Genomic DNA, 18,445 nt, shown 5'->3' on the forward strand with positions numbered 1-18,445 from the left:
GACGTCGTTTGGTGAAGGGTCGCCATGCAGGGCTTGCGTCACCGCGGCCAGGGCTCAGGGCACCGCGGCCAGGGCTCAGGGCACTGCAGTCAGGGCTCAGGGCACTGCAGTCAGGGCTCAGGGCTCAGGGAACCGCGGCCAGGGCTCCGGGAACCGCGGTCAGGGCTCAGGGCACTGCGGCCAGGCCTCAGGGCACTGCGGCCAGGCCTCAGAGCACTGCGGTCAGGGCTCAGGGAACGCGGCCAGGGCTCTGCGGTCAGGGCTCAGGGCACTGTGGTCAGGGCTCAGGGCACTGCGGTCAGGGCTCAGGGTACCGTGGCCTGGGCTCAGGGCAACGCAGCCAGGGCTCAGGGCACTGCGGCCAGGCCTCAGGGCACTGCGGCCAGGCCTCAGAGCACTGCGGTCAGGGCTCAGGGAACGCGGCCAGGGCTCTGCGGTCAGGGCTCAGGGCACTGCGGTCAGGGCTCAGGGCACCGTGGCCTGGGCTCAGGGCACCGCAGCCAGGGCTCAGGGCACTGCGGCCAGGCCTCAGGGCACTGTGGTCAGGGCTCAGGGCACCGCGGCCAGGGCTCAGGACACCGCGGTCAGGGCTCAGGGCACTGCGGCCAGGCCTCAGGGCACCACGGCCAGGGCACTGCGGCCAGGGCTCAGGGCACTGCGGCCAAGGCTCAGGGCACCGCGGTCAGGGCTCAGGGCACCGCGGCCAGGGCTCAGGGCACCGCGGCCAGGGCCCAGGGCACTGCGGCCAAGGCTCAGGGCACCGCGGTCAGGGCTCAGGGCACCGCGGCCAGGGCTCAGGGCACTGCGGCCAGGGCCCAGGGCACTGCGGCCAGGGCTCAGGGGCAGCGTCACTCATCCTGTGAGTGGACACACCGCCATAGTGACAGTATTGGGCAGCGCCACTCATCCTGTGAGTGAACACACCGCCATAGCAGCATGTACAACACTTCCCAATACGAAGAAAAACCGCTGGGTTTTTTCATCCTGTCACTTGTACCCAGATACAACTGGGACTTGCTTAACTGTCTCAAGTGAACAGGTCATCAAACAAGGAAATTAACATTGTTAACCCTAAAACTTACGTTTTCTGGCAGGTGCAAAATGGGGGCATCTTTAAAGAACAGTATCTTTATATGACAAATAGTGTTTTCTTTACTCAAACAATGTGGGGTTTATTATCCTACACATATTTCTAATGTCCCGTAGGTGTTCACACTCTCGCAGGTGGTGCTCATAGCGGTGTCCGTCGCTCTCATCACAGGTTCTGTAACTCCGCTGCTCAACTGTTGTTTCCATCCCGAATCGCCATGGATTTTTGTATCCAAGACGGATTCTTGCTATTACTGATTCTCTCCTGTGGCATTCTCCTTTTCGTCCATAATGATTGGGAGTGCCAGCTGCAACCATGTTGTACCATCGTACAGATTCACTGGTTTGTGATTTCACTGATCCTCCTTTCCTAAGTTACCTTGTCACGGTGATATTGCCTGACAATACCTCTAATATGTAGCAGAGTCTTGGGTATGAAGTATTCAATATGGTCTCCTTAAGCGTCTTCAGCAGCCAGCACATTTGCTCGTTCATTTTCACAGATTCCAACATGGGAGGGGATCCACAGGAATTTGACGACTCTTCCCTGATTGGTTAGTATTCTCAAAGCTCTCTTGATTTCAGCGATTATCACAAGGTTTTCTGCCTATTTTTTACTAAGGCTTTGTAGTGCTGCTTTTGAGTCAGTGCAGATCACTGCACAGTGTTATGACCCAGGTAGCCTGAAGAACGAGTCTACCCGTCTGAAAGTTATTCCGCCTACCGGACCTGATTGAGAGGTCAGAGGAAGTATAGATATATGAATATATACTAAATACATGATAAATGTCAGTGAATAGTTTAAAAGCATGAGCAGAGGATGAACATGTGAATAAGTAACATGCCATGAGATGTCGATACTTTGCTGACATGATGTGAGGCTCGCTGGACATTTTGACCTTACTTGAGCAACAGAAGTCGAGAGGGAAGGTCATGCTCCATTGAGCGCCTGGTAGAGGTGGACCCCCTAATTGTGAACTCCTTCATAAGGAGGGAACCAGGCAGGCGTTTATGTGTGAAGCCTGTGGGAAGACTTAATGTACTCAAGTCAGTAGCAGAAGAGCTGTCAGGCAGTCTAAAAGAGACCTGAGTGGATATTGGAGCCGCAGCTGATCGAACGCCCTTCAGATACAATTTCTACGTTAAGCTAATATAACAGTTGTTGCCTGTGTTTGATTGTGTGCCCAGCGATCATGGCAAGTGTTTATATATATATATATATATATATATATATATATATATATATATGAATAAAAAAACTCACACCCCAGAAGTGACTCGAACCCATACTGTTTTCAAACAACAACCCATATTGTTTAAAACAACCCATATTGTTTTCATTCGCATATAGTCCTGGGGACCATTCAGGCTTGTTCGCATATATATATATATATATATATATATATATATATATATATATATATATATATATATATATATATATATATATATATTTCAAAGACTTTAGTTAACATATACACAACTGAATAGAACTTACTGAATAGAATAGAACATCTCCGATTTTGTTTATATCTACATTTGAGTGAGGTGGATGGGGTGAGGTGGTATTTAATAAGGTATTAATTTCATCAACACAAGCCAGAACAAGAGGTGGTATTAATAGGGTATTAATTTCATCAACACAAGACAGAACACGAAACAATGGGTATTGAATAGAAGTGATTGTAGAAAGCCTATTGGTCCATATTTCTTGATGCTTCTATATTGGAGCGGAGTCTTGAGGTGGGTAGAATATAGTTGTGCATTAATTGGCTGTTGATTGCTGGTGTTGACTTCTTGATGTGTAGTGCCTCGCAAACGTCAAGCCGCCTGCTATCGCTGTATCTATCGATGATTTCTGTGTTGTTTACTAGGATTTCTCTGGCGATGGTTTGGTTGTGGGAAGAGATTATATGTTCCTTAATGGAGCCCTGTTGCTTATGCATCGTTAAACGCCTAGAAAGAGATGTTGTTGTCTTGCCTATATACTGTTTTTTTTGAGCTTACAGTCCCCAAGAGGGCATTTGAAGGCATAGACGACGTTAGTCTCTTTTAAAGCGTTCTGTTTTGTGTCTGGAGAGTTTCTCATGAGTAGGCTGGCCGTTTTTCTGGTTTTATAGTAAATCGTCAGTTGTATCCTCTGATTTTTGTCTGTAGGGATAACGTTTCTTTTAACAATATCTTTCAGGACCCTTTCCTCCGTTTTATGAGCTGTGGAAAAGAAGTTCCTGTAAAATAGTCTAATAGGGGGTATAGGTGTTGTGTTGGTTGTCTCTTCAGAGGTTGCATGGCGTTACACTTTCCTTCTTATGATGTCTTCGACGAAACCATTGGAGAAGCCGTTGTTGACTAGGACCTGCCTTACCCTACAGAGTTCTTCGTCGACTTGCTTCCATTCTGAGCTGTGGCTGAGAGCACGGTCGACATATGCGTTAACAACACTCCTCTTGTACCTGTCTGGGCAGTCGCTTTTGGCATTTAGGCACATTCCTATGTTCGTTTCCTTAGTGTAGACTGCAGTGTGGAAACCTCCGCTCTTTTCCATGACTGTTACATCTAGAAAGGGCAGCTTCCCATCCTTTTCCATCTCGTAAGTGAAACGCAGCACGGAACTCCGCTCAAATGCCTCCTTCAACTCCTGCAGATGTCTGACATCAGGTACCTGTGTAAAAATGTCGTCAACATACCTGCAGTATATGGCCGGTTTCATGTTCATGTCGACTAAGACTTTTTGCTCGATGGTACCCATGTAGAAGTTTGCAAACAGGACACCTAGGGGAGAACCCATGGCGACCCCATCTACTTGCTTATACATGTGCCCATCCGGGCTCAAGAAGGGTGCCTCTTTAGTACAAGCTCGGAGTAGTTTCCTTAGGATATTTTCTGGTATGTCAAGAGGAGTACAGGCTGGATCACGATACACTCTGTCGGCTATCATCCCGATTGTCTCGTCCACTGGTACGTTAGTGAACAGCGATTCTACGTCCAACGAGGCTCTTATTCCTGTGGCCCGTGTGCCCCGCAGTAAGTCAACAAATTCCTTTGGCGACTTCAGGCTGAAGGCGCAAGGGACATAAGGAGTCAGCAAGGCCGTTGAGTCGCTTCGCTAGTCTGTACGTGGGTGTGGGTATCTGGCTAATGATTGGCCGAAGTGGGTTTCCAGGCTTGTGTGTCTTGACATTTCCATACGCATATCCAGGTTTATATTCCCCAATGATCTTTGGCAGGTGGAGTCCTGATATATATATATATATATAGTATATATATTTTATTAAGGCAGTGAGCTCATATAAGAGAGTAGAGATAGGAGAACATCTTGGGGGCGGAGTGATACGTCAGCCCTCACCGGAGGTCAAGCACTGACTGAATGAGGGAGGCTTTGCCTTGCTACCAAGGAGGCGGCGACATGTCTGGACATGTCCCAGAATGGACCCTGCCCAGGATGGGGGAGGACCGTCCCAGAATGGACCCTGCCCAGGATGGGGGAGGACCGTCCCAGAATGGACCCTGCCCAGGATGGAGGAGGACCGTCGCGGTGACACAATAGTGTTGAAAGAGATGTTGGGTGGAGGACTTTTATTTTCTATGAATTCATTTAATTATGTTTTGTTAGGAAAACGTTTATTTTGGCATGCTGATGGATTTGCAGGTTTGTGTGAGAGAACTACAACGTTTGTGTGAGAGAACTACAACGTTTGTGAGGGAGAACTACAACGTTTGTGTGAGAGAACTACAACGTTTGTGTGGTGGAAGTTAGTAAGAGAACTTCGCCCCAGAGGGGTACAAGCTATACTGTAAGGTTAAGTAGGACTTCCGGTGACAAGGGGAACTTCGTGGACCTAATAAATCTTAGAGTTGTGTAGGGAGCCGCACGTCGTTAGTGTGAAGGGTTTGGAGAGAGCTTCACGGACACTTTAAGGAGGACTTCATTACAGCTGATTAGAGGAACTACAGGAGGGCCACACATGTTTTGATGACCCAGATGATGACTGTAGTAGGGGGACCTTGAGTAATGGAATAGTGGATCATAAGGACCTCGATATCTAAGGGAGTGCTTGATGGCGATTTTCGCGTGAAAGGCGCAGTGCAAGGTGAGAGATTAAGGCTTTTTGTAGAGTAGGAAATATATAAATAGTGTATGTGTTACAGCCTATAGCAGTGAAGGAAGCAGAAGGCTGTGGAGTGAGGTTCAAGCAGCAGCCTGGTGATGTTATAGGTTGGAGATATAGGAGTGTTATCAGTTGGTAGCTGCCCAAGAGGTTACATTGTTCTATTGCTATTCTTGTGTATGTATATTTTACGTATTTTTGTATTAAATATTATGTTTGTTAGCTGGCTTTTGCGCTTGTCCAAGTGAGGCTTCCTGGCTAGAGAGAGAGAAAAGACAGGGCTATAACTTGGGTGATAGTGGACTATAACTAAGGGGTAACTGAGAGATCATCCCACAGTAAGGAGAGTGCGGGGGAGTCACGGCGGCTCAAGAGCGGGTGTGTACACATGACAACTAGGCAGTGTGAGCCGCACCTCCGAGTTAAGGTGATGCTGAACCCCTCTCCCAGAACCACACACTTACCAGGGTGATCTGAATAATTACAAGCACTCCAGTGCTTATTGCTGGTCGACCAGCGGTAGCGGGAGTGTGGCTGCCGAGGTCGGCTGTTTGTTCTGTCAGGGAGTGGATGGGACCTTTGTCCAACAGTAAGCCAATATCAGGTTGGTTCTAATAACCAAGTTTCAGTGCAGGTATAAAGAGACCTCTCCCAACTCCCATCCTCCATCCCTCAGATGACAGTTAGTGTTTCTAGGAATCTTAATTCCATAACAATGGCAGTTAGCTCTTCTTGCATTGAAGAAGCATAGTTTTCAATACAGGCATTTTCTTCACATCCGTTTTGAAAGGCATTATTCCCAATTACAGTGTATGCTGCACCAGCCCTGCCATTGACAGGGTTAAATGACAAATCAGTGTAGATTTGATCTAATTAATTTCCAGCTTCATTATAAATTTCCTCAAGACACTTGTGCCTTATTTCTTATGGTATCATGTTGGTCTTTTTCGTTGCCATCTCATTGATGATAATCCTGCATGGGTCATCCACCCAGAGAGGTAACCTCTCTACAGGCAGGAGCTTGTCCTGCCTCAATGCTCTCCACCATCGCTGGCAACAATGACCTGGTCAAAATCTCAATAAGGTCACCCGGCCTTCAATACTACTGCCTAGGGTTAAGTAAAAAGAATAACTAAAATTCACCAGTTTACTGGGGCATATCCAACAAGTAAGTAAGTAAGTAATTATCAAAAGAAGGCACCAAACCGGGAAGGCTATGTAGCACCATCAAGTACGCAAAATAATCAGAGGGCGCTAAATATCACCAAGGATGCCAATACGAGAACAAAAACGCATAAGGCGAACGATATCAAAAGTATCCGAGTCACCAAGAATTCTATCGAGGGACAGGTGACCGCGAGGGGCGGTCGGAAAGCAAGACACACGTTCGTCCTGGAAGTCAGGACATTCAAGAAGGACATGCACGACCGTAAGAGGGACAATGCAACTAGGACAAGAAGGAGCAGGGCGGCGCTCCATCAAGTGACCATGGGTTAAGCGAGTATGGCCAATACGCAACCTCGCCAGAGCTGTTTCCCACCGCCAGTTACGGTGGAAGGAGGACGGCCACGAGGAAACACAACATTTAAGAGTACGTAGCTTGTTACCAGTAACAGACAACCAAGAAGCCTGCCAACGGGTAAGGACTGAGGAATGGATAACCGGGTAAAAGTCGGAATACGGAATGCCTTTACGAGAGATGGGACAAAAGCGGACAGCTTCCTTAGCGGCAGCATCCGCACGCTCATTTAAAGACACACCAATATGGCTGGGAACCCAACAAAACTCAACCGACTTAAATTTACTGTGAACGAGAAACAGCCAATGCTGGATCTCGACAACTACTGGATGAACCGGATTAAAGGACCCGAGAGCCATGAGGGCACTACGAGAGTCAACAACAACCACAAAGGAAGACTAACAACGAGAAAGCAGGAGACGAAGAGCATAGAGAATAGCATAAAGTTCCGCTGTAAAGATGCTAGTCTCCGGAGGCAAGCGACACATATAAGTGCGATCAGGAAAAACAACAGAGTAGCCAACACCGTCCGCTGACTTAGACCCATCGGTGAAGACAGAAACGGAGCGGGAGTGAGAAGAAAAGTGCTCGAGGAAAAGGCGTTTTAGAACCGTAGGAGGGGTAAAAGCTTTAGTGATACGGGTCAAGGAAGTACAAAACCGCGGAAGAGGGACCCTCCACGGGGGCAAAGAAGGAACAACACGAGGAGAAACATCAGAAATACGAACGGAGAGAGAATCCTGTAGGCGAGATAACCGGACAGAAAGAGGGAGGTGGTGAAGAGGAACAGGAACCGCAGGAGGGGTAAAAGTTAAAGCACGACAGAGGCGAGAGGAAGGATGTTGCAAGGACCGCGCAAGATAGCGAAGACAGTAGCGATCACGGCGGTCCTGGAGAGACAGGAAGCCAGTGTCAACATACAAGCTAAGGATGGGAGTCGAACGAAAGGCACCAGAACTGAGGCGCAACCCAGTATGGTGCAAAGCATCAAGACGGCGAAGAGTAGAAGGAGAAGCAGACGAGTAAGCAGGGCAACCATAATCGAGCTTAGACAGGACGAGAGAGGAATGTAAAGCAAGGAGAGTGCGCCTATCTGCCCCCCAAGAAGTATGGGACAAGACCCGAAGGAGGGTAAGGGCCTTAGAGCACTCAACACGGAGGTAAGAGATATGGGGAGACCAAGACAAACGAGTGTCAAGGAATAACCCCAAAAGCTTCGCGGAATCTTTGTATTCGAGGGGATGACCATAAAGTGACAAAGAGGGACGAAGAACAACCCGTTTCCGCGTAAAAGTCATGGCACAAGTCTTAGAAGTAGAGAACTTGAAGCCATGACCTGTGGCCCAAGACGACACGGCATCAATTGCAAGTTGAAGCCGGCATTGAAGGAGAGGCGAATCATCACCCTGACAACAAAGGGCAAGATCATCGACATAGAGAGCGGAGAAGACACCAGAAGGAAGAGAGGAAAGAAGACCATTGAGGGCAACCAGAAAAAGAGTAGTGCTCAGAACACTACCCTGGGGCACACCTTCGTATTGCTGAAAAGAGGGAGAGAGAGCGGTACCAAGGCGCACCCGAAAGGAACGACGAGAGAGGAAGCTGCGGAGAAAGAGAGGGAGATGACCACGAAGGCCAAAAGAATGAAGTTGAGATAGGATATGATAACGCCAAGTGGTGTCGTAAGCCTTTTCTAGGTAAAAAAGGACGGCAACAACGGAGGTCTTCGCAGCAAAAGCAGTACGAATATAGACCTCCAAGTTCACCAGGACATCTGTCGTGCTGCGGCACTTGCGGAAACCAAATTGAGAAGGGGAGAGGAGGTGATGGTGTTCCAGGAACCACATCAGACGAACGTTAACCATACGTTCAAAGAGTTTGCAGACACAACTTGTGAGAGCAATAGGGCGAAAGTCCTTAGGGGAAGTACCCAGAGACCCCGGTTTGCGAACAGGGAGGACAACGGCATCGAGCCAGTCCTCAGGGACTGACGACGACTCCCAGATCCGATTATACAGACTCAATAAATACTGAGACGTGCTCGGAGGGAGATGGCGAAGCATCTCATAATGAATACCATCGGAGCCCGCCGCCGTAGAACCGCAGAGGGCCAGGGCAGAACGAAGTTCAGAGAGAGAGAAGGGATCATTATAGGGAAGCTGACGATGAGTGCAGAAATCTAAAGGACGAGACTCAAGGACAGGTTTACGAAGAAGGAAAGATTGGGGAAGATGAAGACCAGAGCTAACAGAAGAAAAGTGGGAACCCAGTTCGGAAGCGACCTGCAACGGGTCCGCCACAAGAGTATCATGGAGGTGAAGGACCGGTGAAACATCGGGAACGAACTTACTCGCTATCTTGCGGATACGCTTCCAGATCTGGGCCAGAGGGGTCTCGGACGTAATTGTTGAGACATAAGATGCCCAACATTCACGTTTAGCCGTACGGATGGCCCTACGGGCCATCGCACTCGCTTTCCGAAACAAAAGAAAAGAATCGGTCGTCTGCCTACGGCGGTGCCTCTTCCAGGCTGCACGCTTACAGCGGACAGCCCGAGCACAGTCCGCATTCCACCAGGGAACGCACTTCCGTGGAGGTCATCAAGAACCTGCCACGTGAAATCTAAGTAAAGAGAAGAAGAGCAGAGAGAAAGATCAAGACAAGAAAGGGTGCGAGTCCGAGAGTCCAAATGAGTGGGCTCACCAGAATTCAGAAGAGACAGGGAAGAAGAGAGGAGAAACGGCTCAAGGAGGCGACCCCGGGTATTCGTCAGAACGTCACCCCAAAGAGAATGACGACAATTGAAGTCACCCAGCAGGAGCACAGGCTCCGGCAAGGAGTCTAGGAGGTGTTTCAAATCAGGAAGAGAGAGCGGGACACTTGGGTGGAGATAAATGGAACAAACTGTGTACCATTTCCCACAAAGATACGAGCAGCAGAACAATGGAGAGGCGAAGGAAAAAGTAAAGGAACAAAGGGAACATCAGCCCGAATCAAGAGAGCAGAAGAATTAGAAGCCCCAGCAATGGCTGGGGGGGGGGGGGAGAGAAAGGAATAGCCACGAAAACGACCAGGACGAGCACCAAGCATTGGCTCCTGGAGACAGACACAAAGGGGCGAAAACCGCGAAATCAGAAGTTGGAGTTCGAGGAAATTGGCGTAATAACCTCGAACGTTCCATTGAAGAATGGACAACGACGAGAAGAGAAAGGACAAAAACAGAGAACAAGGAAGAAACAAAGGCGAAAGAGCAACAGAGCACGTTAAAGAATATCAGGGTCGGGATCAGGGTCAGCAAAGTCAGGGTTAGGGGGCATGGGTAAACTGAGCAAAGACGGAGGGAAGGAAACGGGAGAACAGATCAGAGGTGGGCGGGCAGGGTCCGGAGGAGGAGGAGGAGGAGGAGGAAGAGGAGGAGACAACGGAGAGGAGCAGTCAAGGACAGCAGCAGGAAGCGGGGGAGTAGAAAGAGGGGAGCGCACCCCAGCAAGAGCAGCAACCGAAAGGGAAGCAGGGGCCAAAGAAACCTCCATAGCAGGAACAGGGGGCGCAAGCACTGAAACGGGAGGGGAAGGAGCAACAGAGCCAGGAGGAGGAGCTGAGGAAGAAAGCGAAGCCTTCTTACCCGCCGGGGAAGAGGAAGGAGAGGAGCCAGGCTTACGCTTCTGACTTAAGGAGACCGGTGTCCCAGCAACTACGTACCGGGCAACGGATTCCAGTGTCTCAACAGGAGAAGCCGAACGAGAGCACACACGACGGCCGTTAGGAGAGCGATGGACATCCGCCCGCACCGACAGGCGGTGGGGAGAGCCGATAGATGGAGGAAGAGGATGGGAAGGAGGATTGGAGGGGGACGAGGAAGAAGACACAGAAGACACGACAGACCGGGTAGAAGGAAGGGGAACCCCAGACAGAGGACCAGGAGGAGGATCCTTCGGGAGAGAACCCAAAGGAACAGAGGAGGGGGCAGTGGGCGCATCAGGGTCCAAGGCCCGGAAACGGTTGTGAGTCTGAGGAAGGCGGGAAGGACGAGGAGAGGAAGAGCGCAACACGCGAGCATAAGAGATATTAGCATAAGGCGGGAGCCGGCGAACCTGGCGCCTCGCCTCAGGAAAAGATAAACGCTCCCGGTGCTTCAGGATGAGGACGGCTGCCTCAAGCTTGTAATGGACACACGCACGGGAGAAGGTAGGATAGGCCTCACCGCAGTTGAGGCAACGAGCCTGGGGAGAAGTGCACTCCGACTTAGAGTGACCTTCGCCACCACACAAAGGACAGAGAGAGACAGTCCCGGAGCAGCGGAGGGCACCATGCCCAAACCTCCAGCACTTGTTGCAGAGCCGAGGAGAAGGAATGTACTCCTGGACAGAGCACCTGGCACCAGCAAGAATGACAGAGGGTGGAAGGGTCCTACCATCAAAGGTAATCTTCACAACCCGCAGGGGTTGACGGCGACTACCACGAGGGGGACGAGTAAACGTGTCCACCTGGAGAATAGAATGGCCCTGGGCAGCAAGGATATGTCGAATATCGTCGTGGCAGTCGCGCAGGTCCCGAACACCGGTCGCAACATGGGGCGGGAGCAAAATAGTGCCAACACTGGCATTCAACTGAGCGTTCTTCGAGACCCGAACAGGGGTCTCGCCAAGGCAGGATAAGGCAGCCAAGCGGGAAGCAGCATCCTGAGAAGGAGCAGCAACGACACGTGTACCGAGACGAGTGGGGTTGAAAGTAATGGAGGCATCCACGGAATCAATGAGATGGAGGGAGAAATCGTCAGGAGGCGCAGAATCAAGAGGGAGGAGATCAAAATATTTGGCCCACGAAGCGGGACCAAACAAGGCTTGATAGGTAGCAGAACTGGAAGGAATCGAGCGAGGGCGGCCGTGACGAGGACGGCGGTGAGAACCCCCAGAGAGAGAGGGGTGAAAAGGCGCAGTAGTTACAACTAGAGAAGGAGCCGCGCCAGGGGACGAGGTAGTCACCACTGGGGGCTTGGGGCTCGACCCAACCACAGAGGAGGGAGGGGAGCCAGGGGAAGGAGTCAGAGAGGCCAAAGGAGGAGCAAGGTCGGGGCCCAAAGCAGTGGAGGCTACAGAGCCCGGTCTTCCAATACGGACCGACTCGGGGGCTTGGTCGCCCACCCCACGAGCCTGAGAAGGTAAGCCAGAAGCAGCCGAAACAGGGGTTATCATCTTGACGAAAAGAAGAATTCATTCACGAATGTGCCCCCACACCCACCATGGAGCCACAATTAGAGGCAGGACACCCAACAAGAAGCTATCGCCGATCTTGCCGGGGCCTCCTAGGGGTGCGTCGTGAGTATACGCCCCACAAACGCCACCTTAAGAAACCGACAGTCCGTCGAGATCGGGTTCAGTGACGAAAAGGGGATTGACAATAAAAGGTTCCCCTCGCTCTCGACGTCGGGTACTACAGTTCTACGGGTGCAAGAGTATGCCTCCTCAAGCACCCGGGCGTCAAAATAGAAGAAGTCCAAGGGAAGAACCAGAACGAGCAAAAGGTCGGCAGGAAACGGCAAGCAGATAGGAGAAGAGGGGGAGAAAAACGAAACAGAAGGAAAAGGAAAAGATGCCCAGCAGAATTGGAGAGGACGGCAGCAGGAGCACAAGGCTAGAATAGGACAGAGGACTGTCCCAAGGAGCGTCACACTCCGGCAGCCGCCCACGAAGCCCCCACACGGCGACAACGAGCTGAGCGGGGAGGGGGGCATATCCAACAAGACACAGAAATAACATAAGAATACAGTTCTCTAACACTGTTACTCTCATTTCACGTTAATCAAATCTCTTCGGAATCATTAATGTGCACATATCAACTTCACACCCAATGAACTAGCTGTCAGTAGGCTTCATTCCTAATGCAGTGGTACACTAATTCTAGCGTGCTACCAATCAAGGATACAGGTTGGTGGTGTGACAATAATCATGTGGGTGAGGGACCAATATAAATCTGGATACAGCAATAGGCACTCAATGTCCTCAGATACCCCACTTCATATGTCATACAAAAATATCACCTACCACCAGGGGCCAGATTCACGAAGGTACTTACGAATGTTTTCCTTCTTAGCACCTTCGTAGCGGCTACGTCGGTATTCAGGTAGGTACACTAAGAAGGAAAACCTTCGTAAGTTTGCTCCGTCAGCTAAGAGTGCTGTGGACCACTCGTAACTTTATGTAAACTGGATATAAGTCAAATTTTCTCTACTACACAACACGAGGATCGATTGTAATATAAACAAAAAGATTTTAGTTGGCGAATATCGTCCTTCGTGTTAGTTATATATGCATTCTCTGCTTGAAAATTATAGTAAATATGTCTTTTATGATATTAGAATTAGTTTTATAATAGCAAGATATTATGCCAATAGTTATTAAATAAGTAAACACTGGTGAACATGAAATATGAGAGAAGGTGATGAGCCCTGCCTGATGGGATCATTTACTATCACCAAGTTCACCTAGTAATAAGTATAGATGGGTGTGTATAGCTAAGGTACACCCCCTATTTTTAATTTATTTTCTTTGGTTTTATTTTGAAATTAAATCTGGGTGAGACATAAAATAAAAATATGCTGCACAAATATGTTAGGTAAGGAGAAGGGTAAAAACTTCAAAAACTTTTCTCATTGAATACTTAAAGCTATAATTATGCCTATATGGACTATTGAAAAGAGAGAGAGAGAAGTAGGGGTCCAAGACCTCTTCCTGTTACACAACTTGGGTGTGGAACAAGTAATTATCAAAAGAAGGCACCATGCCGGGAAGGCTATGTAGCAGTAAGGCAGTGAGGTGAGGCAGCTACTTATTTGAGATATGCTTATTTTATTTACCTTATAAGCTAAGGTAACTTATTTTATTTGAGGAATACTCAGCTGATTTCTTTACATTTAGCATGGAACAAATTTGTGTCCAAGACCTCTTCCTGTTACACAATTTGGCTGTGTGTAACCAAACTAGAAGTGCTCTACAAGTCAAGGGACCCAGAATGTGGAATGACCTCCCGAATCATGTCAAAGGCTGTACCTCTCAACCAGTTTAAGAGTAAAACTAAGTACTGCCTAATTAACTCCATGTAACCTACTTTACCCCCTAAATGTCAACCCATGTCTTGCTATTTTTTAAACAATGCTGTTTTTTTATTCTTTATTCCTTTTTTCAACACAATTTATACCTAATCCCAATTACTATTTAATTTTAGTCTAAGTGTTTTTCCCCCCACACCTTGCCCGAAATGCTATGAGTATTATTGGCTTTAGGTATTGTATGTACTAGCTCTGTCTATAAATCCAACATTATGTTTGTAAATCAACTGTATGTACTTTTCCTGAATAAAATTTATTTATTATTATTTATTTATTAATCAGTAAGTAATTATTAAAAGAAGGCACCAAGCTGAGAAGGCTATGTAGCACCATTGTGTGTAACAATAAACCAATTATTTTTAACAAATAATGCAGCTGTATGGTAAAACAAATCCTGTCAGCTGTAAAAATATTGATGCAGTTATTTAAATAAAAAATATAATGAAAGAAATATTACTGGTATATTTTTATCCTATCTTTTTGTACTGTACAGTATATCCAAGGAAGTGAAAAATTGAGACATAATGCACAATTTAATGAATTATTAAAAAGAAATATGACTATTACATATCAACATGAGATCTTAATGATCCATGGTTAACATGATTTAATAAGGATAATACTTGTAATAATACAAACTATAATTTAAAATCTTTATTACGGATTTTTTATTAAGAAGCTTAGGTATACACAGCAATGTGCTGCTACCCTATTCTGTATGAAAGATTGCAGTGTAGATCATAAACTAGCTACAAGCTCATCCAACATCCCCACCTCACAGGACGGCCAGTCATACATAGAATCAGGAGAGAATAAGAATTTTAAGGATGATCTATTAGCATCCACTGGCAAAGTCTGGGTACAGCACAAGACTATCTTCCAATATTCCTGAGTGTATGAAGTAATTTCAGAGCTCAAAGTACATCATACCATTTGGTGTGAAGTCACTGATAACAGGGCAATCACAGATATAGTGTTGGAGAGTATGTCCTCTCAAGTAGGACTGAAAACGTGTTTCTTTTTCACCCAGAGGGTTATAAACCCATGGAACCGTCTACCCGCTGAAGCCGTAAATGTTAAAATCCAGCTGGAAACTATCATTAGGACAATTGGCGGGACTTAACAAGCCGCCGGCTTTCTGTCCTCTTCGAGGTCACTAGATAGTTAGTGGCCCTTGGGTAAATTTAGCTAAATATATACGTAAATAAATACCATCGCTTCTCAAGTCTTGGGAGCGACAAGGGCAGCTATACACTATCTCTTAGAATTACGTAGGTAAACAAAAAAGTTAACATATTTGTATACTACAATGTTGGTGCTGACTGTACAAGTTGACAAGACATTGTTTTACTTCGAAAAATACTAATTTTATAAGAAAATTCGACGTAAATAAGTCGCAAGTGGTCACGGATAAGCTCCGATATGGCAGCGTCGTGATTGACTACAGCTGTTGTTGTTGTTGTTGAGTTAGGGGCGACGACGATCGTGGGATCGGATGCGCCCCGGCGTACCCGTGAAGGGTGAATCGCGAAGCCAGGAAAGGCGAAATGCCAAGCCAAAACGCGAAACGAGTGACGCCAAGCACTAGAAACTAATATGCCACACGGCAAAGAAACGCACAAAGGGAGAGGCAGAAGCACATAATATAACAGGGCAAACAGCCAGAGGGGCACACAGCATGTCATAGAGCAAATACACAGGAAATCAGAGCATATGCCCGGAAACCGTACATTGAACGCCTCCCAGAACAGATTGCAAAGGGTCCCGTCCATCCACCGGGGACGCCATAACATCCGGAACCGGGGCAACAAACACCTGCAAACTGGGGACCCAGATGGTACTACTCATAAGGCGAGAAGTCGCTACTCGCCCCCACAGGAAGGGAACTTGCCCACCATGAAAGTACTCCGGTCCGTCAGACAGCAGTAACTCGGCAATCTTCGACCAGTGTCCTGGCGGCATCACAGACGCCGGCAACACGTCCCCCAGGGCCCCAATGCGCACCCGCACCACAGGGGTACCCGCGGCCCCGGGCACACCACCAGACGACAGCAGGGAACCCGGACAGCGCGCATCCTTCCATAACGTCACCACCAGGGCATGCCCAGCACCAGAGTCCACACCATCCCTGGCAGCGGAAGCCACCACCCCCCACTGCCGAGAGTCCCCCGGCGGGGAAAGAACCGAAGGCACGTCCGAGACACAGGCACCAGCACCCGCAGGCACATGGACCTCCGCCACCACAAACCGCGGAGACATCGACGTATCCGTATCCACACCGTCAATACCCGAAGACCCGCAGTCACTGAAGTCACCAACGTCGGCCCAGGCAGAAGACGAACGCTGGGAACATTTGGGCACCGGCCGGATATCATCAGAGCCGGTAAGTGACCCAGAAACACGGGTACCACGAGCCGGATGAACTGACGCCCGACACAGGACGGCAGCAGCCTCTACCACAGGGGAAACCGGGCCACACACAGCAGGAGGCTCCGCAGCCACCCCAGCGCCCAGCACATCCGGGACATGAGTCACGAACACAGAGCCACGCGCAGCATCAAAAGACGAGGGAGAAGACAGCGACGTCACACAGGGAGCTCCAGGAAGGCCCACGGGAGCAGCTGGGACAGCGACAGGATCAGGCAGACCAACCGACGGTACCGCAATACCCGGAGGAGGGACGGCAACAACCGGAGGAACGTCAGGCGCCGCCGGGGAAGCTCCAGCAGCAAACAGGATGCGTACCCCCTCATCATCATCACCGGAGACTGCCTCCAGAGGGAGCGGCGGAAAATCCTCGTCTCGGAACAAGTTAACGGGAGCAGCTGGGGCTTCAGAGCATCCGGCAGCCTGATGCCCCAACAGGCCACACCGGAAACAGGTACGAAGCTGCCGGGCATAATACACGCGGACGTAGTATCCCATAAACCGGACAGAAGAAGGTATATCCAACCGCAGGTGCATCCCAACGTGCGAATGTTTGTTCGCCTCCCAGCATACCGCCCCGAGGAGAGCGTGTTCACCCGCACACTGACAACAGTACCAAACCTCCCCGAGTAACGCCGGAGGAGGTCATCGGGGAACTCCATGGGCGCACCATGGACACTGACATAAGTCAGGGCACCACTGCGGTCCGAAATTGCCACAGAGCCGGTATCATCTGGCAACGGCAACGTACGCCCCTCGTACCGACGGAGGAAGTCCAGGTACTCGTCCTCCCTCACGAACTTAATAACAACCCGATGAGCCGTAACTAGCTCCACACTGTAGATAGCTCCCACTGGGATACGAAGCATGTCACACATCACCATCTCGATGGTCGTATAACCAGCCTTACAAGTGAACTCCAGGTCCACGGAGTTCACACGCTGAACAGGAGGAAGATGGGCCCCCCATGTCAGAACCGCCACGTCAACGCAGCCAGGCAGGCAACAAAACTGGGAGGGCAGAGACGCCCACACCACCTGGCGACCAAAACAGGAAACAACCTCAACAGCCACGGAGGGTCGGTAAACGTCCTCACTCCACGGCTGCTAGCAGTCGACCTGGCTATAGCTGTAAGATGAAAAATGTTACCTTCTCTCTGATTGGCCAAACTAAAAGCCTAGTGACATCTAGCGAGACCTAAGTGAACTACTTATAAATAAATCTTCGTAAGTATACTTTTCTAAATTGCCCTTTGGCGCGTTCTTAGTCGGCACTTAGGAACCTTCGTAGCAAACCTACTTACGAAGAAATACATGGAGCTTTGTGAATCTAGGTCCTGTTCTACAAAAATGGTGTACACCGGTAGTCTGATCCACAACTCATCAACATGGTTACACCCAATTCTATGGGTTACAAGGTCATCAGATCGTAAAAATGTGCCATAAATGGGAGCGAGACCAAACGCGTCTTCCCCTTCCGATGAGTCAGCGAGCACTGAGCTGGCGAGGCGCCGAGCCGCGATACGCACTGTATCCAACACTGCAAGTTAACCGTCAGTACGCTTTTGTCAACAAAGATGTTAATAATAATAATAAGCACTCTTTCAAATATTACAACCTCAGAACAAGATATTTACTAGTCAATAAAGATGTTAATAATAATAATAATAAGCACTCTTTCAAATATTACAACCTCAGAACAAGATATTTACAAGTCAATAAATCCTTGAGCATACACAGAACTATATCAACATATCTCACTCACAATACAAGTATATAGGCACACAAGAGAAAACATAACCATATGCCAGAATATACAGAGAGAATTTCTATCAACAGTACTTGGTAGTACTGACTCCGACCGGTAAGCAAAGGGAGGGAGGTCTGAGGCGAGGATTCTAGAAGTTGTCAAGTCAAGTCTCCACTTTCTTCTATAAGACAATATGAATTAATACATAATTATACATCACTTCAAATGAAATATCATATATACAACAATCTCAAAACTCTGCAATACATGCAGGAATGACAATATTCATCAATCAGTATGTCTCAGCAACATTAGGCTACTGCTGTAACTTCTATACTAGATTATATCAGTTAATACATATAGTATACATATTACAATGATACATGTTCAATATATATATATATATATATATATATATATATATATATATATATATATATATAT

At 48.4% G+C, this 18,445-nt stretch overlaps 1 protein-coding gene across 1 annotated transcript; it reads left to right on the forward strand.

Moving 5' to 3' along the window:
• Window positions 1-24: 24 nt before the first annotated feature.
• LOC123748589 (autotransporter adhesin BpaC-like) lies at window positions 25-17,579 on the forward strand. Its single transcript, XM_069300924.1, has 3 exons — window positions 25-859; window positions 16,784-17,031; window positions 17,520-17,579. The coding sequence occupies exons 1-3, from the start codon at window positions 25-27 to the stop codon at window positions 17,577-17,579; spliced, it is 1,143 nt and encodes a 380-aa protein (XP_069157025.1).
• The last annotated feature ends 866 nt before the right edge of the window (window positions 17,580-18,445 follow it).

Source organism: Procambarus clarkii, chromosome 45 (assembly GCF_040958095.1).
Source record: "Procambarus clarkii isolate CNS0578487 chromosome 45, FALCON_Pclarkii_2.0, whole genome shotgun sequence".
Lineage (NCBI taxonomy): Eukaryota > Metazoa > Arthropoda > Malacostraca > Decapoda > Cambaridae > Procambarus > Procambarus clarkii.

Excerpts from the sequence above, each read along its gene's own strand:
- LOC123748589 (XM_069300924.1), top strand. The coding sequence starts at position 25 with ATGCAGGGCTTGCGTCACCGCGGCCAGGGCTCAGGGCACCGCGGCCAG. Across the intron at positions 860-16,783 it reads GGGGCAGCGTCACTCATCCT|GTGCATCCCAACGTGCGAAT; the intron begins GTGAGTGGACAC and ends ATCCAACCGCAG. Across the intron at positions 17,032-17,519 it reads TACCGACGGAGGAAGTCCAG|TCGGCACTTAGGAACCTTCG; the intron begins GTACTCGTCCTC and ends GCGCGTTCTTAG.